At 37.2% G+C, this 27,076-nt stretch overlaps 2 protein-coding genes across 9 annotated transcripts in view; one reads left to right on the plus strand and one right to left on the minus strand.

The window, feature by feature from the left end:
• ST7 (suppression of tumorigenicity 7) overlaps nt 1-27,076 on the plus strand; it is a 235,521-nt gene that overhangs the window by 46,565 nt on the left and 161,880 nt on the right. Inside the window, exon 1 of one of the 8 annotated variants that reach the window (XM_073899106.1) lies at nt 2,986-3,374. The exons of the other annotated variants lie outside the window; for them this stretch is intronic. Coding sequence (XP_073755207.1) covers nt 3,353-3,374 — 22 coding nt within the window. The 5' untranslated portion in view covers nt 2,986-3,352. Of the gene's footprint in view, nt 1-2,985; nt 3,375-27,076 lie in introns of those variants that run through there. 8 annotated transcript variants of the gene reach the window in all.
• On the minus strand, nt 22,700-23,551 carry LOC112825107 (probable protein BRICK1). Its single transcript, XM_073898601.1, has 2 exons — nt 23,328-23,551; nt 22,700-23,175 (listed from the first exon to the last, which is right to left on the minus strand). Exons 1-2 carry the CDS (start codon nt 23,536-23,538, stop codon nt 23,138-23,140), a joined length of 249 nt encoding a protein of 82 aa, XP_073754702.1. The 5' UTR covers nt 23,539-23,551; the 3' UTR covers nt 22,700-23,137.

The raw sequence follows: 27,076 nt of genomic DNA on the forward strand, positions 1-27,076 counted from the left end.
GATCTTTTCATTGCTCATTTTATCCTGAAATTAACAGTACTCACTTTACTAATTAAGGTTGCAGGCAGATAGGCATAATTAGACAGAACTGGTAATTCAAAGATCACTTTGGTTTTGGAATGTATTATGTGATTTTTTGGGGGGAGGGGCATAGAAGATATCAGATCAGTTTTATTTCATTATATTTTCCTTAGGCAACACATGAAAATTTGTCTTCATTCTCTGAGCTCATGCCAGCTGCCTAAAGGAGAGAATTAGAGCAAAATAAGGTTTTGGAATCCATTTTGTCAAAGATGGGCCTTCCCTGATATGGATTCCAACCTTCTAAAGTTAGAAGTACCTCAGGCCTCCAGAGGTTATAGAAACCTTAGTAGGAGTCAGAGGTGGTCATTTGTGTCCAGTTTTGCTGGCAAGTGAGATACCTAATGTTTTTTAACATACTGACCCTGTTATAGTTCTCTAAAAAGTTGACGTCTTGAAAAATATTGCCGCCTTTAACTTACTCTCAGAAGTCAGCACCAAGCAGTAGGTGTAGGCACTCAGAAAAGTGCACTTATAGATGCATATATACACCTCATGTCTGAGTGAAGAAAGGAGCTACATCAATGACTTGACAAAGCAGTTATTGCATATAGATTATGGCCTCAGTTGGAAAATATCTCTTACCGATCACTTTCTCATTCTGCTTTTCCTCTTGCCTTTCTATTGGCAACATCCGTCCACCTTTTGTGTGGCTATTCGTGTACAACATCTGGTATGCAATTTAAAATAGATCTTATGTAAGGTAATATTCTGGTTTCAACCCTTTTGAAAGGTATTGCTGTTTTGCACTTCCTACAGTTACATCTCAACATCATTATTGATATTCTCCTTTGGTTGTTGCCATGACCAATAATTTGAGAGGGATGCATTTTTCTTAATTCCTGCATTTTTCAGCATAGTCCTCTGTCATTCTTAGCTTTCTCTGGTGACCTTTCTCTTTTAAGAATATTTTTCTCCACATTTTCCGTAGATTTCTATTTTCCTTGTTTTAGTGGATTACTTAAAATGTAATTTTAAGTATTTATTAGTTTTCAGGAAGCCTTATGGAAGAGTGCTTAAGAGCTTATACTTTGGAACCAGATGACCTAGGTTTGAATCTCAGCTTATCATTTGGTACTTGTGTGACCTTGGCAAATTATTTCACTCTCTATCAAATATGGATACTAAAGGTGTCTACATCTTAGGGTTGTTATAAAGATTCAATAAGTTAATACATGTAAAACTTCCAGAAAAGTACTTGGCATATCGTGAATATTCAGTAAATATTAGTTATTGTTATTCTTTCCTACAACAAAATATTTGTTCTTTATCTTATGTAGTATCATTGCACTTTCTTCATAATGGTTTAGCATTTTCAGTAAGCAAAGGTCAAATTACCTTGAATAAATTATGCTATATCCACACAATAGAATATTATGCAACCATTAAAAGGATGAGATGGATCTGCATATACTGACCAGAAAAGCTGTTAATGATATTTTATTTTATTTTTTTTTAATTTTTTTTTAAAGATTTTTTATTTATTTATTTGAGAGAGAGAATGAGAGTTAGAAAGCACGAGAAGGAAGAGGGTCAGAGGGAGAAGCAGACTCCCTGCTGAGCAGGGAGCCCGATGCGGGACTCGAAACCGGGACTCCAGGATCATGACCTGAGCCGAAGGCAGTCGCTTAACCACCTGAGCCACCCAGGCGCCCTGTTAATGATATTTTTAGATGGTAGTTTGCAGTTCCACATTCATATCAGAATTTAATGTTTAAAAACTATATTATATAAAACATGTCTTTGTAAATATAAGAAAATATTGGATATGTACCTTGGATGAATGGATGGAAAGGAAACTTGAGCTCTTGAATTTCCTATTTTATATGATTTTAAAAGTGTGGGATTGTGGGAATACACACACACACACACACACACACACACTCTTTGTGCATTTCAGTGGTTTTAAAACATTAAAATTTTTTTTTTGCTTGTGTTGGATAGATACTCCAATGAAAGTCTGCATATTTCTAGCTTTAAAAAAAAACAGATTTCTAAGAGTAAAGGCAATGCAGGAAGAGTTTTATTTATCAAGTGAGTCAAGAGACAAAATAACAATACCTTCAATTATTTCTTTGCAGGAGTAGGTTGTAAAGAAATGTATGGGTCCTGTGTGCCCACCGACACACAGGTGTACACAGGTGTGTGCACACAGCCTTAAAATGACTGAATTACTCTAGAAAAGGACAGGAATTCTCATAAGGCAAAGTGAAGAAAAATAAGGCCAAAGGAATGGGATAAGAGAAATATAAGTTGATAATATATTCCTAGAGCTGTGGTTTTCACATTTGAATAACAGTTGCAACATAACTAATAAAGTAATTGCTAACATTTGAGAGCTCACTGTGTGCGAAGCAGTGTTCTAAGCACTTACAATGTTATTTTTCTGTTAATATATGGGTATATTTGTGGGTATATTTTTATGTCCAGAATGTGTGTGCAATAGTATACATATTTTTACATAATTGTGATTGAGTGTACAGCCCTTGATCTGTCAGTCTAGCATAAGCATAGAGAAAAAACAATGAGTTCTGTAGTTATTTTTAAAGGTAATTTTTCTCATTTCTGATATTCTTAATTCCCTTGAAAAGTTTCACTTGCTGCATAAAACCAAGAACCCCGATCTGCATGATATCTTTGTGGTTAGTTGCTGTAAAGCCAATATTTAAATTTCTTTGAGGTCTTTTTTAGTGCCTGGTATTACAGGATGAAGATCTCATCAGGAGGGTGAATATATATGTGGCTCTGGGTCTTGTGCATTTTGTGACAAAGGAATTCCCCTTTGAATCGCCTGCTCCCCTGAAGCCCCTGGAGCCTCTGGCTCAAGCAGCGCCGTTGGTCTGTGCAGTGTCTCTGACGTCATCGGTGTATGCATAAGCCCTGCTATTGTCTTACTGCTACAGCAGGGCTGGGGATTGCGGTATCCGCTGTTGCCGCTGCTACCAGGCCTGCCCCTGCTGCTACCTAGTCCTGCCTCACTGCATCCCAGAAGAGCCACGTTGGCTTGCCTTTCCCTATTGGATTTTCAAAAGCAGCTCTTCGGTTTTTGTGCTGTAGGAGACCTTGCTTTTCAATCACACGGGAGAACACTGAAGCTTGTAAGAGGAGAATCTGGCAGCTGGACACAGCTTGGACTGCATTGTGTGTCTTCATGACCCCTGCTGTGTAGCGGCTCATCTTTTCACTCTCACACGTACACTCTCCTCGATTTTATTTCCTTCCTTTTTTTTTCTTTCTTCTAATTTTTTTAAAGCAGCCTCTGGAGCCAGCCATGTTTGGCACTGAATCTTCATGTAAGTAAATGGATCCCACTTCTTTGCTGTTTAGAAATCTGTTTGCTGTCAAGGTTTCATTGGCTTGGACTTCATATCACTTTGCCTTAGGTCATTAACAGCCTTTGTATTTTGGCTCTGATTACAAAGGAATTGGTCCCAGGGAAGGGACTCCTCCTTAACTGGGTTATTCATTCTTAAGGCCAGGGATGTCAGTGTGGTCAAAACCAGGCCTTCAAGAGGGAGGAGGGAGGAAGACAGGAATCCAGGCAGTCTCCCCAGAACATGTTAATTGATGGGATCAAGTCTGTCACAGATCTATTGTGGGCTCTATAATGGTCTTTAAACCTAAAGTAGAAACTGGGAGGATCTGAGATGATAGTGTTTATTAGAAAGGGAAAAAGGGTTTACAGTTTTTATCTAAAAGAAAAAAAAAAGGTGTCATATACCCTCTTCCTCCATATTTTTACAAAAGCATAGGAGTAGTCATTATATGCAGATTTAAAGAAAAAGAAATAAGCTTTATTGTAGAGATTTTTTTTTTTAACACAATGATTTCAGTGTTGATATGCTGGCTAGCGTCACAGTCCAGCAGCATCATATCTTTCTTAAAACTTAATACAATAAAATTGCTTTGGTGCAGAGCAGGCCCTGCACAATGGGCTGGGCTGGACAGCACTTGTAGACAGCTACAATTGGTATTTATAAAAAAAATGATGACCAGCCTGACTAATTGGAGTATTATTTAATGTTGGGTGTAGAATAATAGAACTTATCCTTGCAGTCACACAGGCTTTGCAGAATATTTTGTCATTATCAAATAGCAATATCAAAATATCATTTGTCAATATTTTGTCATAAGCAAAGATGACAGTTAAGTATTTCTGAAGAGACTCAACCTGCTGGCCTAGAACATTAAAAACTGGCAAGATACCATCTTTGTGGGAAGAAGGGGGTTAGGGCAGGAATTTAGGAAATGCATTTCTTAAGAATTTATAATCCGACCTTTTCTTTCTGATCTCAGGTGATCAGTGTGCCTATTTGTGTGCAGCTGATGATTGTTCTAGAATAGTTGTATTTCAAGAGAGCTTATAATCCTCATTTTTTTTGTTTCTTGATTGGTTTTTTTAAAAGATTGATTATTTTTGTTGTTTCACATGGAAGCTTCTCATTGCTGATATTAACCACGCTAATGAAGGTCAAGATAGAATAACAATGAGACATAATGTTCCGTTCAGCATATGATAATATTATTTTCTAATAATTTAAAAATATTTTTTGAATTCACTTAATGGTACATCTGGAATCATTGTCACCCAAGAAGTAGGAACAGATTATTGTGGCAAAGACTTTCTACAGTTTCATTTTAGTCATGGAATTTTGTTGATGTAGGAGCCTAGGTATGGACAAATCTGCTGAAGGAAAATTAGTCTTATTACTTTGTTTAGCTGAAAATAGAAGTTGAAAATCAGTGTGGGAGTCTTTGGGCTCTTGGATTAGGGACTCTAACAATGTCTGGTCAGGTTTACTAAGCAGATACAGCCTTTCTTGATTATCAAACCTGATCTTTTAATAATGTCACCCATGTGCTATGTGGTATGTTTGAAAACTGCTGGTTGCTTTTGGTCTCCATAGCTACCAGATTACTGAACAGACAGAATACCATTCAGAAGACAGAACACCATCATGCAAATTTTTGCCTTTTTTTTTTAAACCTAATTGAGTATTAAGTTTTCCTTCTTGCTTATCACTAGAAGACCACAGATAGGTTTGTATTGTCAGTGATAATCATTAAGTGTTGAGAAAGGACTGCCTTCTTTTGATAAGGAGATGCCTTAAATCTATACTCAGTTTAGACAAGTGTATTTTCTTTCTGTTTTGAGGCATAGCTTTCTAGGCCTTTAATTTCTGCCTTTTGGAGGCTTTATAGGCTGAAACTGTCTATATTTAGAATATTCAGAAAAATAAGTCACATTTCAAGTTCTAACTAGTTCAGAAGGGATGTTCAAAACCAACTAACACATTCTCACTGAATTTTTATAATAAATACTTGTTTATCTACCCTGTGTAGCATATTGTGCTAGATCCTAGAAAGGTAATTTTTTTCTAACATATTCTGATTTCATTATTATTTTTGATTTCTGGTTGTAGTACTTTGCTTGTATTGGATGCTTTTACTTTTTAAATTGAAGTATGGTTTACATAGGATAAAATGTGTAAGTCAAAGTATGCAGCTTGGTAAATTTTTGCCTGTGTTTATACCCATGGAACCATGCCCCAGATTAAGGTACAGAATATTTATATTGCCCTAGAAAGTTCCTTTGTGACGACCTTTCCCAGTCAAAAGGAAATCACTATTCTGACTTCTTTTGCTTTTCTGCTTCTTTTAGAGTCACATGTAAATGGCCCTTGTAAATTTTCTCTCTCCCTTGCTTTTTGCCTATAAGAGAAGGAAATGTCAATGTCCTCGTTTTTCAAGTACTAGAGTAAGTTGATTTTATGTTTCAGACCTTTGTAGTCAGGAATTTTTAGTTGCTGGTATCACGTCATAACATGTTCTGTGTCACTAAAATAGTATTGCTCCATTTAAATACCAAAAAGACCCCTCTCCTCCAGGACACACGTACAAAAGCCTTAAAAATGTCAAAAAATTTACCTGGAAGAATAGACACTTGTTCTTCAAAGTTAAAGACTTACATAGCTAAGGCATCAGAATTAATAAATGCTCTTACATTGTTTTAGTGAATATCTTCTGATAGCATTCTAGTGAATATCTTTAACAGTGCCAGTCTCAGTTTTTCTGTCTTAGTGGATCTGAATCTCCCTGGTTGTGTAGATTGGCTACTGCCTATTTTGGGCCCACTTGGAATGCAAGCGTTCTATGTTATATGTGGATAAATCCTTACAAAGCAGGAAGTGTAGCTTCTATAGCTCTGTTACCATCTTGAAGTATTTCACTGAGCTTTTCCTTTACTGAAATTTCCCATTCTAAAAATGGGAGTAGTATGTCTGCTCTTTATCTGCTTTGAGGAAATGCAATTTTAGTTTCTGTGGTCAGAATAATTTAGGTTTAAGAAAAAAGTACTATCAGTAAAGTTTTGTTGAGGAAAGTAGTCATTAAAATGCATATTTTTGGTACTTAATTTGACTTAATGATCTTTTAAAATCAATAAATGGAATTCTACAAAAATTTGAAAATTTTACTTTTCTTTTAAAATTTTATAAAGGGACAGAAAAATTTCATCTTTTCTTTTGGTGAAATAAAGAAAACTGGTTTTGTACTGCTGTCATTTGGTTACATCCTTCTTAATAAAGCCAGTTATTCTCCAAAGTGTAAATACTTCAAGTACAATGATTATTTTTTCAATTAGCATTTATCTGGCTCCATCCTCCTTCTGTCTCCCCTCCCATGTTTAACTTTTTCAGGCCTCAAGGGTACCATTTAAGGTGTGCTGTGGTGGGAATTGTGCCCTGGTTTAACACATTAATATGTCTTCCAAAGAACCTGCCTCATTAGTCCAGTGGAGAGAGCAATATCTTACCTTTTGAGAAATAGCATGCCTCTGGGCAAATAATGTCATTTAATGCCTCCTTCCAAAATTTTGTTATAGTTGTAATAAATTGAAAAGAACATCTAGTGCATCTGTGGAAGGGAAAAAGAAATAACTAACATGCCAATAAAGCGGTAGGATTTAGTGAGCTTAGTGTTGATCGGGAAATGGTGGATGTGTGTGTCAGGATGTCAGTTCTCTTGAGCTCTGGTATGGCTGGCCCTGCCATTGTCTGGATGTCCACATCACCTTGAGTAGGTAGCTAGGTGCTGGAAAGTATTTGGGATACATGTGATGCCCCATGTGATTTATCGTGATGGACACCAAAAGTTCAGCTGTTGCCCTTTGTTTTCAGTACTGATGAATGCATTAAGTTGGAACTGACAGCTTCTCAGTTTTAATAGTAAGTGTGGTACCATGTTTCTAAGAATAATGTAATTATCTAAAATTTTGAGCCATTGTGTGGAAGATAGTCAAAAGAATATACTCTAGCAATGTTAGGTCACCAAGAAACTGTACAATTAAACAGGCATCTGTTTGATAGAGAAACAAATGAGTCACACTCCTTTCTTTACATGCATTTCAGGGCCATTCTTGACAACCAGTCATACGTGAGATTAAACTTGGGTCTGTTGTTTTGGTGTAATTTCTGTGAATCAGTTGAGATGTTAATACTTACCATGTTCATTCAAAAATGGCTATTCACAACTGGACCATTTTTCAAAATAAGTCCTACTTCTTATTAAATAATTGTGTCAGCGTGCTGTTTTTGCTGTTAATATGTTTGACATTCTAGTATATATTTTGTTTTCCCCTTTATTAGTTTTTGTCCTATGGAACAAGATAATATAGGAATACAGCCATTTCCTTTTCCTACAGCTTTAACTGGCTGTTAGCACTTAGCTGCATTGGATTTTAGATGCTTTTGTCTTACATAAAGCAAAAGTACAAATACTTACGTATACACATAAAAACTTACCTCTAAGTCAGCACTCAAGCAGTGAGTGTAAAAGAAAAATATTATTCTGCATGACTTCAGATAAGTAGAATACCACAGACTGCTAATGTCACAAATATGGGAAAATAATTATAGATAACAGAGATTTATGTTGGGACATGGTCATCAGGAGCCTGGGAAAGCTAAATAAAGCTCATAAAACATTTGACTTGTTTTACTGTATCATCTTTTCTTTCCTTCTGACAATATAAGTTCTGATGTGAAATTTCCTTTTGGGTTTCTTGCCTGTTAATAGTTGACATTGTAATTTTTAGTATCAAGGAAATATTTTAAACTAAGATAGAAAAACATTTTCTTCTGGATATTTATATACTTATTCTGCTAATACAGAAACGGAATAAAGATACCCAGTAGTTATTTTTAAATTCTCAGATTACTTATTTTCACTTGAGTATTGGTTTCCCTAATTGTTAGTCTATAGTTTGTTCAGCAGAAATTACACATGAGTTTTCAGTGATCTGTTGTTTTCATTGTCACAATGGACCAGATTCATATCCTGTATAAACCATGGGGAGTCTATGGGGAAAAATGACCATATATGGAAACTTTCCCCATAGACTCCCCATGGAGTTACACAGGATGTGAATAGGATTCATTGTTGTTATGGATTCTGAGTTGGAAAAGTCACTACTAATGTGTAATTTGAACAATAATAATAGTCATTGCATTAAATTATGTTCAAATACTATTAAATTTTCAATATAAGACTGTATGGAGCACAAGAATATGAATTGCCGTTTTAAAAATTGTTTTTCAAAGAGTATTGCTATTCCACCATTTTTTCCCTAACAAATATAAGGCATTTATTAACATGTTTATTAATATGTTAATTAGGAAATACACAAATTTTGAATTATTTACAGGTCCTGTGATGTCATAATTGCTGTGCTAGAATAGTAAATTATAATATTTTCTGTATGGAGATTTTGCTTGTATTAATAATGGATTCAGGTAATTGAGAACTAAAAGACGAAGATACAGTTTAATACATGTTGTAGAAATGGCAACAACCATGTGCCAGGTTCAATGACTTAAGTGCAGATACTCTGGTGCTTGATTGCCTGGATTCAAATCTTGGCTCTACTACATTCTACCAGGGTTTGGCCACCTATTATCCAAGCTCTTCTGGCCCAAAATATGGCTTATCCAATGAACTCTTGATATTAGGGGATCTTGGTATTAGGGGAATCTCCTTTTTTGGACCAGGACATTTGTACCAAGGTAGCACTTATCAGGGGTTATCTGTGGAGAGTAGACTTCAGCAGTGAGAAAGACTGGCTAAAGAAAGGGAAATATCACTTTGTAAGACATGTAAGTTCTTTCATGGAAGTCTTTGAAGGGACTTAGTGGGAGATCTGAAGAGAGTAGACTGCATGAAGCTGGATGAAACTGGTCAGAGTTGGCAAATGCCCAGGTATTTCTCACTACTGTTCACCCCCCATGGCAGGCATCACTAATTGGTCAAGTACTCTTGGAGGATTGGATTAAGCCACTAAAGTTTGGCATGTGTTCCTCTTAAAACACTTTATCTGTGCAACTGTTTTCTACATTAGTGTGAATCAGTCACATAAATAAATGTTTTATCTTGCAAATAATTACTTAATTAAGAAAAAATTAAGAATCTTAGGAGTTCTGGTAGTATCCCTTTAGATATAAAATAAACACGCCATTCTGTGACTCATTATGGTTCTCAGAAATGTCAGTAAGTTAATGATTCAGAGCCACCATTGGTCTCTTTTGAATGAAATTTACATCAATTTAGACCTATCCCCAGAGTGTGGCAGGGTACTTATCATATACTAAGCACTCATTCTTTAAAATTTGAAACTGCTACAGCTTAAGGTAATATTATTGAAAATATGCTGTGTGGGCTTTATAGGATGTTAATATTGAGTAAGGAGTGTATTACACCTAAGTGGCGCATATTAGAAACATCTGAGTCAATGACTCTTACCTGTCACCTTTTGGAGCAGGAGCAGGTGACACAGCAGAATAGCATATGGATTTTTATTATTAAGCCCATATTTGTTATAGGTAAACTGTTATATACTGATACTTAGTTATATATTGATAGTTGACTACATTTCTTCTAAGTTCACTTATTTTTTAAGATTATTAAGTAAAAATAATGAAGTATTATAATCACCAGTTTATTTACAGCATGAAAACTAAGACTTGTCTCTTGCCAATCCTGAGACAATTTTAGGAATTGGAAAAATTGTTTTCCATTTCTTTGTGAGAGGTTCAAATTGTTAAAATTCAGGCTTATTGCATATTTTGGGGAGTACTGAGCCTCACTGGAATGCATATAGATTAGGAAATCACAGTGACTGCATTAGAGTATTATTTACCACTTACTTCCTTCATCCTTAGCTAGTTCTAGAACACTTAGGGTTAGCAGGAGGCTTTGGTAGGGTTTGGCTTGGTGCGATGCATGGACTTGAATCAAGAGTCTGGGATTTCTCATCTGAAACTTCCCTAGATTTGTTTTAGTATAATGGTGTTTCAGTTATCTGTTGCTGTATAACAAAGTACCCCGAAATACAGTAGCTTAATATAAGCATTTATTATTATAGTTCACAGTTCCATGGGTTGGCCATACCCAGTGGTGGTTCTCTTGTGGGGTCTCTAATGCAGTTGCAGTCAGATGTCTGTTGGGGCAGCAGTCATCTGAAATTTTACCTGAGCTGGAGGTCCAGGATAGCTCTCCCACATGGATATCAGTTGAAGCTGACTGTTGACTTGGGGTTCAGCTGGGGTTGTAGGAGGTATGCCTATACTTGGCCTCTCCATGAGATTCAAGTTTCTAATAGCATGGTGCTAGGTTCTCAGGGGAAGCATCCCATGTTGGAGCACTCTAAGAATCCTAGGAGGAAGCTGCAAGGTTTCTTATGACCTAGTCTTGGAAGTCTCAGGAGCCATATCCACCATATTATATTGGCTAAGCAAGTCACCAGGACAAGCCCAGATTCAAAGTGAGGGGAATTAGACTCCTCTTGGTGAAAGAATGACAAGGTCGCATTGCAGAAGAGCAGGTAGGATGGAAAATATTGTAGTGGCCATCTTTGGAAAGTACAGTTTGCTACAAGTAGTTTCTAAACTCTGTTCCATGAAGTTGGCTCCCCAGAGTGCTGCTGGGCTTCTCTAAGTCAGGGGTCTGCCAATTTTTTTCTGTAATGGGCGATAGTGAATATTTTAGACTTGTGGACCATACAGACTTTTTTGCAACTATTCAACTCAGCTGTTGTGGCAAATAAGTAGCCATAGACAAATGAGTGTGGCTGTATTTATGAACACAGAAATGTGAACTTCATATAATTTTCACATACCAAAAAATGCTTTTCTTCTTTTATTTTTTTCCCCCTAACCATTTAAAAATGTTAAAAAAAAAAACCACATTCTTATATCAAGGGCTACAAAACCAGGTGGTAGGCAGGCTCTGGTCCATGCGCCTTAGTTCAGTGACCCCTGCTCTTAATATTTGATATGAATTTCCTTTTTATTAACTGCAAAACTAAAACAAAAACAGATATAGTCACATATTAAACATAACTACTTTTAAAGTGTAGGTATGACTGATAGATCAACTTAGGTTCTCATTGGTTGATTTTATTATTAAATGTTATAAATTTGAACTTATAAATATGGTCTGTTTTACCTCTTGGGCTCTTACATAATATTTTGTTTGAAAAAAGATTGTGTTAAAAACGAGTGAGAGGGGGCGCCTGGGTGGCTCAGTCAGTTGGGCGTCTGCCTTTGGCTTAGGTCATGATCCTAGGGTCCTGGGATCAAGTCCAAGCAGGGAGCCTGCTTTTCTCCTCCCTCTGCTGCTTCCCCTGCTTGTCCTGTCTCGTTCTCTGCCAAATAAATAAAGTCTTAAAAAAATCAGTGAGAGAAAAAATAAAATAGACAAAACCCTATGACATTTGAAGGCTTTAATTTTAGTCTGTTATCAGAATAACATTAGGTGACAAAAGTAAGACAGGATATAGAGACTGTGTGATTAAATTTCACAAATATTTATTGAATGCAGAGGATTAGCATGTGATAAGAAATAAGAAAGCAAAAAGCTTTCAAGAAATTTAAAGTTCAACTGGATATGGGGAGTGAGGCAGTGGGAGAGGGAGAACAGAGAGGTTAATAATACTAAAATTATATTTCTCATTCAGTTAAAAGTGTAGATGAGATTTTTGATACTAATGCCCATGGATCAAAGAAAAAAATTGGTTCTCATTGGAATTAGTATTGTATAATATGCTGAATATGACAAGGGAAAACAGTTTTTTCTTTAAATAATTTTATTGAAGGACAATTTACATATGATAAAATGTATCCATTTAAAGTGAACAGTTTGATGAATTATGGCAAATATATATATGTAACCATCCTTATCATTACAATCAAGATAAAGAACCTTTCTTTAACCCTAAAAAGTTCCGTTGTGTCACTTTGCAGTCAATTTCCAAATCTCTAGAATTTCATATAAATGGGAACATACAATGTATACTACTTTTGTTCAGCATAATGTTTTCAGCCATGTTTGTGGCAGTTGGTAGTTCATTTCTTTTTATTACTGAGTAGTAGAAATAACATAATTGGCTCAACCGTATGCCTATTGATACTGAGTTGTTACCTGTTTTCGGTTCTTATGAGTAAAGCTGCTATAATTGTACAATTCTCGGAGTGGACATATGTTTTCTTTTCTCTTGGTTAAAGACCTAGAAATGCAAGTGTTGAGAAACTTCCAAACTGTTTTCCAAAATGATTATATTTTTTTTACATTCCCATCAGCAATATGTGGGAGTTTAGTTGCTTTATATCCTTGTCAGCCCTTGGTATTGTTAGTCTTTTTAATTTTAGCTAATTTAGTGGATGTGTAGTGATAAGATTTTGTGATACAATGTTAATTTGCATTTCCCTCATTCTTAAAGATGTTAAACATCTTTTCATGTGCTTATTGGCCATTGGTATGTCTTCACTGATGAAGCGTCTGTTCAAGTACTCCGCCCATTTTAAAAATTGGGTGTTTGTCTTATTGAGTTTTGAGGGTTCTTCATATATTCTGATACAAGTCCTTTGTTAGATATATGTATTGACACTATTTTCTTTAGCTAATAGCTTTTAGTTTTAGTAATGATGTTGTTTTTAATTTTGATGAAGTCCAGGCTTTCAATTTCTTGAGTCAGATAGGGCACGTATTGAATGGAGCACTGGGTGTTACACGCAAACAGTGAATCATGGAACACTACATCAAAAACTAATGATGTAATGTATGGTGATTAACATAACATAATAAAATAAAATTAAAAAAAGAAAAGAAATGTTTGCCTACCCAAGGTTGTAAAGATTTTTTTCTTGCCTTTTCTCCCAAATGTTTTATATGTTTTGCTTCTGTGTGTATTATGACCTGTTTTGAGTTAAGTTTCATATATAGTTTGAAGTAAAGGTGGACATTCATGTTTTCCACCAAAATTCAGTTGTTTCAGTACCATTTCTTGAAAAGACAATCCTTTCCTCATTGAATTGGCAACTTTATCAAAAAAATCAATTGACCCTATATTTCTTGTCTCTGTATTTTATTCCAGAGATCTAAATGTTTATTCTTAGACCAATAGCATAGTCTTGATTGCTATGGCTTTATCATCACTTTTGGGAAATCAGGTAGGGTAAGCCCTCCACGTCTGTTCTTTATCAAAATTGCTTTGGTTATACTTGATCCTTTCATATACATAGAAATTTAAAAATTTGCTTGTCAATTTCTGCAAAAAGTCCTGCTGGGATTTTGATTGAAAGTATGTTTTAATCTAGAAAGCAGTTTGGGAATAGTTGACATTTTAACAGTATTGGGCTTTCCAATTCATAAACATGGTATCTCTGTCCCTTCATATAGTTTAATTTCTCCCAGCAATGTTAAAATGAGTTATGAAATTAAAAGAATAGTTTTTTTTTCATTGATAAAAGAATCTTATCTGGAATAGAGTAACTTATTTTACCCACTGACCTTGGGAAAGTAGAGTAAAATGTGAAAGTGGTGGTATTAGTAAAATGTCATTAATTTGAATTTGGAGGACTTGTTTGAACTTCTGAAAACATCTTAAATAGCCTGAAAAATGAAACTTCACAAAACAAATGTTTTTTTTAAATTTTTTAAAAAGATTTGATTTATTTATTTGAGAGAGAGAGAATGAGAGATAGAGAGCACGAGAGGGAAGAGGGTCAGAGGGAGAAGCAGACTCCCCACTTAGCAGGGTGTGGGACTCGATCCCGGGACTCCAGGATCATGACCTGAGCCGAAGGCAGCCGCTTAACCAACTGAGCCACCCAGGCGCCCTCACAAAACAAATGTTGCCATGAAGAAGTCTTTTGGGGGTTTAACAAGTAGGTAAGAATGGTTTGTACCCAGAACACTTAAAATTATGTTCACGTAAAATGCTTTTATAGTCCCCACCAAAACATTTGCTCTCTCAACGAGATAAACTATACTTCTTCCTCTTGTTTTTTATATCTTAGGAAATAACTTTACTATATTTTAGAAGTAACTTCACTTCAGTTTTTGCTGAAATATTCACAAATTTTTTAGTTAGAAGGATCTGAACTTACAAATTTTTATATTTGGAAACAGGATCTCCCTTCTTATGAAACTGGTCCTGTGGTCCTATTGAGTTATTGGCCTTTTTATGAATCTGATAAATCTATGGATTCTTATGATTTCAAGAGACTTAAACTAGCCTTTCTCCAAAAACAGATTCAGGTTGGCATTTGTCACCTTTAAAAATTAAACTGAGCTTGGATTAACTTTATTTAAGAAACTTTTCTAATTATCATTAGTTGTGATAATTTCCAAAAGTCTTTAAACTTCATAAAGCCAGATTTGATAGAGATTGAACTGACTTGAAATAGCATGCTATATATATATGCATTATAAATATGAATCTATAAACATTTATCTGATGTCTAAAGCAACTAACATCAAATCCCCCCAGCCCTGTTTTAGGTGGCTTATAAAACCGCAGTCCTGTAATAACCCCCAGTTAAGTAATGTCGTCTTTGAAAGCCGTGGGAATGAATATACTTACTGGGTTTGAGTTCATCTGTGGTGACTTTTTCCTCACCCTTTTCCTGTGTTGGTCCCAGGTAGCCCTGCTTTGTTATTTTTGGTGTAAGATCATAGTACAAGGCTTAAGAAGCACGCTTTGAGATAGACAAGAACATAGTTTACTGTGTTGCCTTGGGCATCTTCTTTTTCAGCTTCAGTTTATTCATATTAAAATGGGGATAATAGATTACCTCATGGGACTGTTGTAATACTCTAATGAAATAGGTAGGATGGCAAGCCCTTAATGGCACATGATAAGTAATCAGTCGTTTAATTATTATAAAAGTTTTCCATACCAGAAACACTAGACACTGCATGTATATTTGATAGAAGATCGAGTATCATCAAGGATGTAATGATAGCATCAAATGCGTACGAATTGAAAATAATGAGGAAAAAATTGTTTTAAATGGATTTAAGTTTGGTCCCTGCCATCTGGTGGTCTACATTCAAGAAGAATGAAATGATAATTCATGCATATATACTTTATTTACATCAATACTGATTTATATAAATGTTTTTACACATGTACGTTTACATGTGAGCAGTCCTTTTCTTCTCTTTGCATCCACGGTCTTCTCACTTCTAGTATTATTCTCTTGGGTTTCGGTAATAGTCACCTTAACTTGTCTTCTTAGCTCCTCTTATTCTATACCTAGATCCATTCTACAGGTGACTTTTTGCCCTTTAAAAAAAAAATTGAGATCTAACTACCCTACAATAAAAGACACAGATATTAAGTGTTCAATTCCATGAGTTTTGACAATTTCACACACTCCTGTAAGTACCACCCACATACGATACAGAGCACTTCTGTCACTTCAGAGAGTTCCCTTGTGCCCCGTCCAATTTCCCTCCTTATGACATAATGATTTTCTGATTTGTATATTTAGGATTAGTTTTACTTTGGACTTGGTATATATGGAATTGTGCCATTTGTATTCTTTTATGCCAGCTAACTTTTCAATACCCAATGTCTGTTCAAAACACTCTCAAGAACTCTTCATTGCTTTTTGAACTAAATATGAACTTTTTGCCCAGGTGTTCAAAGCTAGGCACCATGTGGTCCCTACTGTCCTTTCCCAGCTTAACTCCTACTGCTACTCCCCTACATGTATTATTTGCTTTTTCCTGACTGCCTTTTCTCATGGAAGGCCTTCTATTTGGATCTTACCCTTATTTCCAGCTATTCAAATCTCAACCACTCTTTCAGTCTTTGAAGTTCATCTCAGTTACCAGTTACTCCATGACTTTCCCTGGTCCTTCTAATGTAATTCTCAACGACTTTCTTTTTTTTAGTCATCCCTTGCTCATCATCATCATAGACATTCCTTTTATACACAAAACAATTATTTTCAACCCCTTTTCCAAAGTCATCATTTGCCTGTTACCCCCTCTTCCACCCCACCCTTATAATCACTGGTCCCTACTGAAAAGCATCACACATTTTGAATACATTGTTTCACTTTTCTTTTTTTTAAAGATTTTATTTTTAAGTAATCTCTACACCTAACATGGGGCTCGAACTCACAACCCCTAGATCGAGAGTTGCACACTGTACTGACTGAGCCAGCCAGGTGCCCCACCTTGTTGCACTTTATAATGCAAGGTGCATGGTTCCTGGTTTGCATGCTTTGGAGTCTGACTTTCTGGGTTGGAATCCTCACCCTTGCAGCTGTGTGACGGGTAGGTTAACTAACTTCTCTTCACCTCAGTGTATTCTCTAAAATGAGCATATATATATATATATATATATATATATATATATATATAGTACTATATCACGGGACTGTTTTGAGTTTTAAATGCCATAAAATGCTTATGAATGTTACCTTTTATTAGGTATTATTGTATTAGAGTCTTTGATGTTATTGCCTTATCCTTACAATTGCATTGCATTTTCCCTAGACTTGGGAAGTTTACTCACCTTTGGCTACCAAACTAAATATTAAAGGTAATTTGTCCATTTAATAGTTTTTTATAGGAAAGTCTATGATGTGTTGGGAAGAGCTATTTAAAGACAGGACATTGGTGGTTCTGGGTTTTATGCTTACTTCACCTAATACCTGTGCTTAATCTCATTTCTCAGTGTCTTGCTTATTAAATACGATAATGTCGGTATCCATCTCTTTATTGAGATGTGGAATTCATACCTTTGTAGTGGTACCATATTTTAACTTATCTCAAGCTTTATATTTAAGGAGAATCTTTTAAATAGAAGTACTATTCCCCAATTTATCTGGTTTTATGTGTTTGTATTTTTGTTTGTTAGATTTTCTTAAAGTCACGCATATCTGTAATTCTTTCTTTTAAAGTTTTATGATACTTTGATGTAGATGCTGCAGCAAGTTATGCGTTATTTAATCTCCATTTAATTCAGTTAAATGGCATTTGATAAAGTCTTCTCGATTCTTAATGGGGTGCAAAGAATTATCACTATATAAGGAGGAATAATAAGGAAATAAAAGACCTATGAGTTTGCTTTTGGATTTGTTTCCTTTAGGTTTTATACCAGCTTGTTTCAGAGATGTTTTTGTTGGCTCTCTAAGGGCAAGAGTCAGCATTCCCACTGCACCCAGTAATGTGTATCCGTATTATGAAAGACTTTTACTGTGTTGTTGCAGCATGCCTAGTTTTCCTTCAAGCTTTCACTAAGCAAAGACTCTGTGCCTACCTTTGATTCCATGCAGAGGATCGGAGAGAGTTGGGTTTTTTAGATATAAAGTACCTAGGTCTCTGAGTCCTTGGATCTTCATCTGCTGAGTAGTCACCAGCTGCACACCTGACTATAGTCCATTTGTTTTTAATATGAAATTGACCTTTTCCAGGCTCTCTTGTTGAGGAAGTTGTAGTCTGCATAACACCAGCTGTGTGTGGTGTGAGAATGGAACAATAAGTCAGGGATGCAGAGTATGCCTCGCCTTTGTTTCCTGAAATTGTGCATTGATTTCTTTTGTCAGTAGAAGATTTCAAATGAATGAAAATAACATTTTCTATTTTTAGGGATTTTTTTGGGGGGGGGGAGACTTCTTTAAAAAGCAAATCATTCATCTGCAAATTCAAATTTTACTCAGTATATCCAGTTTGCTTAAAGTACATATATAGTAGAAATTTTAACTTTCCTTCAGTTTCATCATTTTCAAACCCTTTCACTTCACAGCAACTTGATTATTTAAAGCTGTTGTTTAGACTTTTTCTTTTTAATACCTGAAATATCTCCATTTTAACCACTGCTGCCAGCATGAGAATAGCTTTTTCATAAATATTTTCAGAATTTTCTCTACTTGACAGTTTTAAGCAGGATAAAACTGGACTGTGTTTACTGAGTTAATTTTTTCTTTCCTTTGGTGTTGAATGTACTCTTAATTTGTAGCTTCAAAAAATTAGGATTAGCTATGAGTAAATTCTTTGTAGAATAAACAATCCTCAAAGAATTTGCTAGTTTAGGATCTAATATGAACAACCAGATGATTGGGAATTTTTGAGATACATACAAAGAAATATATAGCCTCATCCTATATCATAAATCATTCTGGAGGTTTCTTAGGATATAAGCATTAAAAGCCCGAGATAGTGGTTTTTCTTTTTTTGACCTGGACTGCATTTGTGGAGGTCCCATGCTGAGAAGTAAAATAGTTACTTTCTGTTTAAGAAATCTTTCTGGGAATTGTTTATTATGGTTTGGGAAGCTCATTCCATACACGAAGGCTTGACTTTCCTGTGTTTTATTAGACCTCCTTACTCCCGAAGCACTAGAATTTCTGTTTTGCCTTTCATGCAGGGAACCACCTCCCTGTTAGTGAGTAGCACTCCGTGGCTGTCCCAGTCCCTGTGATCGATGACCGGTGTCAGCCCAAACGATGCAGCATATTTTATCATTTGTATTGTGTGGGGCCCCCCAAAATGTCATGTCTGGAATGAGGGACAGTGTACCATTTATCATGAATCAGTAGGATCTGGATAGGAAATTACTGGGTATTTTACTCCTTTTGCTGACTGGACTTTATCTTTTTTCTTTTGAAAATCTGTAGTAGAAATAAGGCTAAAGTAACAGCTGTGCTAGATTTTGTACTTAGTTTCCTTCCCAGACACTGTGAAAATGAGGTAATCATTTAAGCTGCCTTTTCCGAGAACCCTGTTGAAACAGAAAAAGGAAGTGGGGCCAGGAGCCTTTAGGTGGCAGTTATGTCTTTTCCTGGGGCAACCATCTATCGCATTCATACACTTTTGGGTTTGGATGCCCATTTTGTATTCTGAAACAGTGGTTGCCTAATAATAAAGTGCCCTGTATCGGGTGGGAAAACCCCAGTTGCTTGACTGTTCCAGCCCAGTGTCCATTTAAAATCCTCTTCTACTGACAGGAATGGGTGATGATACTAGTGTCAGACCTGTTTTTCATGCCAGGCTTTAGCACTTCAGCCTACAGGCCTGTTAGACTCTTACAAAATTCAGCAGGTTGCTTCGTATGAAGTCTCTGCCTCCTCCGAAGCAGGTTGAAAGCTGTTGGTTGGCTCCAGGCACGCCGGCAGTACCAAGTGGAGAGAGCAGCCCGGCCCCGAACAGCGGCTGTGGAAGCTGCGTGGGCAGCCCAAGCGGTTGCCTGTGCCGTGCTTGCTGAGGCAGCCTTGTCCCAACGCTGGTATTTTATGCTGGTGATTAGAAGAATTTGGCATTTGGGAGCAAGGTCCTGTGACCTTGTATTTTGTATGAAAATACACAGCATTGCCTTTTTATGTTACACCCTTACTGTACAGTACTACCACCAAAGCTTCCTGAGGAGAGCCAATCTTAAGATGAAGAGGCGAAGATTTTATGATGCCATTTAAACTGAGCAAGGCGCTCAGATGTCATGGATTAGAATGGGCAGAAAACAGAAAATCCTGTTGTAAAAGACTGATCCAGAATAGTTAATACTAGCTTCTGACCAGCACCTCTTGAGTTGACTGGACAGTCTCTTTCAAAATCAGGATGATCGAGTGCTATAATCTTTTCAAATTCTATTGGAGATGGAAGGAATATTTTATTCAATTTTCATTAAACTATTAAAATTATCTGTTACATATCAGCGTACTGTGTTGTACTTAAATATTTAAAAAAAAAATTGTTCTTATGTTCCCTGGGGGTTTTTACTGCTTCTGAATGTGAGAGGGAGAGATCACCTGAGACTTTTAATTATATGGCAAATAGCATAACCTTGAATTTCATGAAATTATTTCTAGGTAGAGTTGACTCCAATATCTGAAATTAGAGTTGAGCTGATCACTGCCCAACATTTAAGTTTGTCAAGTTGATGGTAAATGGTTGCTTTGGGAAATAATTTACTACAGTAGGCTTCTGGGGGACATTATATAGGAATGAGAATGACCCTAGACTGCACTGAAATAGTTATTTCAGATACTTGGGCTCTGTGTGTGGAGATTTTGAGGGGAGATATTTTTGATAAAAATATTTAGTGCCCTATGTTCTTTAAGGGGGGGGGGCAGTGGTAGGAGAGAAAAGCCTAGATTTTCTATCACTATAGCCTTAAGTGGAAAATACATGAGAGATGCTAGGTGCTGAGAAGGTAGATCTAATGTGATAACTTCTTCATTGCTAATGATCATTCCTAAACTTGGAAAATAGTTCTAATATACTAACTAGAGGGGACCACAGCAGATGGTAGGGTTTGACAGTTGCTATTGCTGAAAAAGACTTAACTCACTTTGGTTCCTGTATTAATCTTTGCTGGCCAGTTTTAATCCTCCTTATAAATAAGACTTTCCCCTAGTGAGTATTGATTGATACTTCATGACATTTTTATTTTTCAAAGTTAGGGTGAGAGCTATTTTTAAAACATGAAACCATTTTAATTTTTTTACATCTGAAATAACATGTTTCCGTAACATACGAGAGTTCATTTTCACTGTAGACATTTTAAATAATACAAATGGTGAAAAAAGGGAGGGAGAAGAAAAAGAAGGCTCTGAATTTTAGAGTCAGATAGACTTGGGATTGAATCTTTGTTCTGCCTTTTACTGGGCAAGTAATCTTTGGTAAATTTGTAATCTTTCAGTTGAGGACAACACCTAGCCCATGCTGAAAGGGTATATGTAAATGGCTTAAAACAGTGCTCCACATATACTAAGTGTTGAATGGGTTGTTATACAAGTATAGATACAGGGCGCCTGGGTGGCTCAGTTGGTTAAGCGACTGCCTTCGGCTCAGGTCATGATCCTGGAGTCCCAGGATCGAGTCCCATATCGGGCTCCCTGCTCAGCAGGGAGTCTGCTTCTCCCTCTGACCCCTCCCCCCTCGTGCTCTCTCTCTCTCTCATTCTCCCTCTCAAAAAAATAAAATCTTTAAAAAAAAAAAAAAACAAGTACAGATACAAATCGGCATGTATTGATTGAGCATTTACAGGGCAGTGTACTGAGAGATTTATACTATACAGAGATGCACAGATATATATAAAGGGCTGTGTGTGTGTGTGTGTGTGTGTGTGTGTGTGTGTGTGTGTGTAAAATCTAGTGAACATTTCCAACTGTCTTTAGAGCATACGTCTTTAATAAGATCTCAAATCCTTCCACTTAGTGATAACTTCTCTTACCTGTTTTAACATAAAGTAGTCTTTGAGTATACATATAAAAGGATGTCATTTTGTAGATACTACTTTGCAGTCGGCTTTTTTCTTAACAGTATTTTATTTTGCCACAGTGTTTTTTTAGGATTTATTTATTTGTTTGAGAAGAGAGAAAAAGAGAGAATGTACATGCACAAGCAGGGGGAGGGGCAAAGGGAGAGGGAGAGAGAGAGAGAGAGAGAGAGAGAGAGAGAGAGAGAGAGAATCTTCAAGCAGACTCCCCTCTGAGCTGGGAATTGGTATATATTTAAATGTATCTTTGTGTAAATTCAGAAGTTATAAGGTTATGAAAGAATGCAGTAATATTCACTTTCTCTCTTTTGTATAAGAGAAAGAGCTTTTGATTTTATTTTCAAAAATTAATATTTTTTGTGTGTGTAAAAGGTGACTGAAATGAATCTCTCCTCCCTATTCAGCACCTGTGGAGATGCCAGGGGGTGGTTGGGACCTTTGGTTAGGCTGTGATCCTGGTGAGTCGGGCTTGAGTTCAGTTTGGGCCAGTTGGCCCTCCTCTTTATAGTCACGGACCACACTGCTTGGCCCCACAAATCGTCCTGCAAAGTTCGGACAGTGGTCATAAGGGAAAGAATCTGCCATGGGAGCTAGAAGAACCCAAGAAGTCTTATCAGTAACATGTTTGCACATGGAAACCAGGTCATTTTAAGAACTTCACACATGGTCAGTTGGTGGGTAAGTACATATTTACTCTGCACAGAAAATCCCCTCTCTGCATAGGCATACTTAAACTGAACAGGTTGCATCGTCTCCAGGGAATGGTTGTAGGTAACTTTATTTTATTTTATTTATTTATTTTTTTAAAGATTTTATTTATTTATTTGAGAGAGAGAGAATGAGAGATAGAGAGCATGAGAGGGAAGAGGGTCAGAGGGAGAAGCAGACTCCCTGCTCAGCAGGGAGCCCGATGTGGGACTCGATTCCGGGACTCCAGGATCATGACCTGAGCCGAAGGCAGTCGCTTAACCAACTGAGCCACCTAGGCGTCCAGGTAACTTTATTTTAAAGATTAGAATCTTTTTTTTTTTTTTTTAAAGTTGAGGAGTTTATTAGGGAAATATGAGAGGCAAATACACCCCAAGTGACAAAAAGAAAATTCTGAAAATGTCCCGTCAAGCGAAGTGGGGGCCTGGCCTTGACTTCCCCAAAAGGACAAGAAACTGGTGGGTTAGGAACAACATTCTCTGGTGGCCACCTTGCCAGGGCGTAAGTGTCTCAGCCAGGACTGCCTCCCATCCCCCACCAAAGGTGGAAAGGAGACACAAGACTGTTTATAGAATCAACGCAGAGGCAATGAGAACTGTAAGGAAAGTCAGAGAGAGAGAGAGAAAGAAAGGTGGGGAGGACCTTGACAAAGAGTCCCAGGCATTTGGCTCGGAGCGCCTCAAATACACTGACGAACAGTTCTACAAAATGTTACTTAAAAAGATAAAATGCCTAATGTTGGTTCCAAGAGCTCTCCTGGACGTCTTCCCACATGCCACATCACACACTGATGTACACAGCGGAGCCCAAAGGCCACGCTTTTGGAAAAAAGAAAAACAAGAATAAGCCCTGTTGCTCTTTAAGGACAGAGGAAGGAGCTGAGGCTGCTGGGGCCTTTCCCACGTTGGCCTGTATTCCGTAAAGCAACTTCCCAGCAGCAGCATGGTGTAGTTCTAGGTGAGGGTCTCACCTTTTGTCACCCGTGCTTCAATGTACTCTATTTTCCGTTCGAGGGCTGTCAGTTTCTCATTTAGTGTTGCAAGTCTTGAATGACAAGACATATCAAACGAGTTGAGAAAGTCCGCGATTTTCTTGATGCTGCTGGTGATGACTTCTATGTATTCCCGGTTCACCCAGTCCTGGTGAATCTCCCGCTGCACTGGATCCTCTTGACCCGCCATTGCTGCCACCTGACGAGGATAAAGATTAGAATCTTAATCTACTGATCCAATTCATTTCTTTCCAAGTGGGTCTGGGTTTGTCACTATGGAGTGCTGATAGGTACCAGTTACCTTTTGGGAAACCATCACTGGTAGAAAATGTTGCTGATATATATAGACTTTCATATTTGCATTTAATAGAGCTTATGCAGTAAGATAGTTGTCAAAAGGATCTACAATTAACTGAATTAATCCAGTGTGTTGAAGAATATTTTTCTCTAGTTTCATTCTATAAATTTACTTCATGGAATTATACACACAAACCTTCTTATTATTCATCTTTTTTTCCTCTTCTCTTCTTCTTTCCTCCCTCCACCATCTACTCCCTTTTCTCTGGATTGAGGCAGAGTTATCTTCCATAGAAGATGCTTTCTGGAATATTCAGCGAATTCTCTGGGGAAGTCTTCAGAGGCTTCACTAGTGAGCAAGGAAGCCTGGGTGATGTGTGTATAGATGTATTCGTTGATTTTCATTTGAAGGGCTTAGAAATGTGTCATCCTGAAATAAAGGATTGAATTTCTACTGCATATTCATTTATTTCTACATTGAGGATGAATGTAATTTTAATAGGTGAGGAAACAGGTTATTCATTGCAGATTCTGCTATTGCTGGAGTGTTCAGCTTTTTTCCTCCAGTGAAGCTTAGAGATGTTTATGTGCCAAGGATTCATGTTACAGTCACTAAATCTGCCAGAGCTGTAGAACAGTAGTATGGATACTTTAAAAGAATTAATATTAGCGAAAAATGAAGGTCTGCAAAACATTTGCTGCTGGGAAAATTTGATTAATGCTTGGTGCTAGCCAGAATGTTCTCTTTTCCATACAGTTTCATATACATTGTTTCTCATTGCATCATTACTTTCTCCCCATGAAATCGTCTTTTAAAAAGATCCTTTTTCTATTTTTTATTTATTTATTTATTTATTTATTTAATTTATTTAAGAGAATGAGAGACAGAGAGCATGAGAGGGAAGAGGGTCAGAAGGAGAAGCAGACTCCCTGCTGAGCAGGGAGCCCAATGCGGGACTCGATCCCAGGACTTCAGGATCATGACCTGAGCCGAAGGCAGTTGCTTAACCAACTGAGCCACCCAGGCACCCAAAAAGATCTTTTTTCTCATATATAAATGCTCCTTCTGTCTGCATGCATACATATGTTCCCATTTTCCTAAAATAGCTGGGTAGACTATTTCAGCAGAGCATCTTTGCCTTAAAGAAAAATAAGAAAATCACTTTCCTTAAACTGCATGCCCTTGACTGTGGTAATAAGCAGAATAATGATCTCTAAAGATGTCCATGTCCTAATTTCTAGAACCTGTAGATATATTACTTTAAATGGCAATGGGAAATTAAGGTATTAGATGGGATTGAGGTTGTGAATAAGGTGACTTTAAAATACAGAGATTATCCTGGATTATCTAGGTGGCCACGGTGTAATCACAATGGTCCTTAAATGTGGAAGAGGGAGGGGGTGCCTGGGAGGCTCAGTTGGTTAAGTGTCTGACTCTTGATTTCAGCTCAGGTCATGATCTCAGGGTTGTGAAATCAAGCCCCATGTTGGGCTTTGCGTTGAGCGTGGAGCCTGCTTAAGACTCTCTCTCCCACTCCATCTTCCCCCCCTCCCCTGCTCGTGCTCACACACTATTCTATCTAATAAAATAAAAAAAAAATGTGGAAGAGGAAGGCAGAAGAGGCCAGAATAATGTGATATGAGAACAACCCCACCTGCTGTTGCTGGCTTTGTAGATGGAGGAAGACGGCTGTGAGCCAAGGAATGTGGGTGGCCATATGTAACCTTTCAGAAATAATCTTGCATAATAAATGCATGTATATACTTTCTCTTCCTTTTATTTTACATAAATGGGAGCCTTTTATCCATAGTTTTATATTCCTTGAGTTATTGCTTTTTTAATCAGTGTTGAAAAAAGATGTAGAGACTTTCCATTTACATTGATTGCATTCTTTTTAAAAAAAAGTGTTTAAAAAAAATTCCCTTAAATGACTGTACCGCATTTTAAACAGTCCTCTGTTGATGGGCTATTAAGTTGTCTTTAGGTTTGGGTATTGTAAGTTGTCTTAATCCATTTGGGTTGCTGTATTAAAATACCATAGACCTGGGTTGCTTATAAACAACAGAAATTTGTTTCTCGCAGTTCTCGAGGCTGCAGAGTCCAAGATCAAGGCACTAGCATGGTTGGATTCTGGTGAGGACTGGCTTCCTGGTTCATAGATGCCATCTTTTTGCCATGTCCTCACATGGCAGAAGGGCAAGGGAGCTCTTTGGGGTCTATTATATAAGGGCATTAATCTTCATGAGGGTTCTGCCCTCATCAACTAGTCCCTTCCCAAAGGCCCTGCCTCCAAATACCATAATCTTGGGCATTAGGATTCAACGTTACAAATTTGCTAGGGGGGAAGCCAACGTTCAGTTTATAGCACAAGTCATCGTGAGTATGCACAAGTATATTTGCAACATAATTTGCCCAAAGTGGTATGGACGGATAAGTTCATGAATTTATTTATTTATTTATTTATTTATTTTTTTAAGATTTTATTTATTCATTTGAGACACAGAGATACAGAGAGAGAGCATGAGCAGGGAGAGGGGCAGAGGCAGAAGGAGAAGCAGGCTCCCCGCTGAGCCAGGAGCCCGATGTGGGGCTCGATCCCAGGACCCTGGGATCATGACCTGAGCCGAAGGCAGATGCTTAACCATCTGAGCCACCCAGGCGCCCGGATAAGTTCATGAATTTAAAATTTTGATGATTGTTTCAAAATTACTCTCCAAATAGTCCATCCAATGTATACTCTGTTTTGTAGCTTCTGTCTGTGCTAGATGATACCTTGATTTTTAGTCACAGTAAAGTGGAAAGTGTAAGACACTAAGAGATAGAGATCAGACAGAGTGACACTCTCTCTATTCCCTCTTAAATACAATGTCAAACATTGTTTTCTGATTGCCAGCCTTGACTTTCACAGATGATCCGGGTCTTAGAGCCAGTGTAGTTCCTCTGGCAGTAACGAGAGTGGGACAGAAGTTGGAGTACTCCTGTCCTACAGGATAGTGTGTGCGATGATTGTGCAGGTCTTAACAGAGGGGAGGGAAGGCAGTGTGACATCTGGCCTTGCATTTTCCCTTGTTTGGGATGCTGATGGACCTAAGAACACGGTATTTAGCTAGCATATGTGTGTCCTGCATGTAGTTCTTCTGCTTTGGAAATATATAGCCCATTTCTAGGAGAGGGCACAAGACCTTAGTATATCTTAATTTTTCAGTAATAGATAAGCTGTTGTCTCATGACCAGGAAAAATTGTATAGCACTTTCAGGGGCCATGGATATCGAGTCTATGACATTTTTCCCCAAGAGTCTTTCATAAGACGTCATCAACAATCATGTACAAAGATACCTGCTCACTTTACTTTCACCAGTGCTGTGTATGAACAAACTTTAAAAAAAGTGACAATTCTCTCACTTCCTATGATGTTAGAAAGATTACATA

The sequence above is a fragment of the Callorhinus ursinus genome, unplaced genomic scaffold (assembly GCF_003265705.2).
Source record: "Callorhinus ursinus isolate GAN/ISIS: 27379988/994484 unplaced genomic scaffold, GSC_fseal_2.0 scaffold12, whole genome shotgun sequence".
NCBI classification, from domain to species: domain Eukaryota; kingdom Metazoa; phylum Chordata; class Mammalia; order Carnivora; family Otariidae; genus Callorhinus; species Callorhinus ursinus.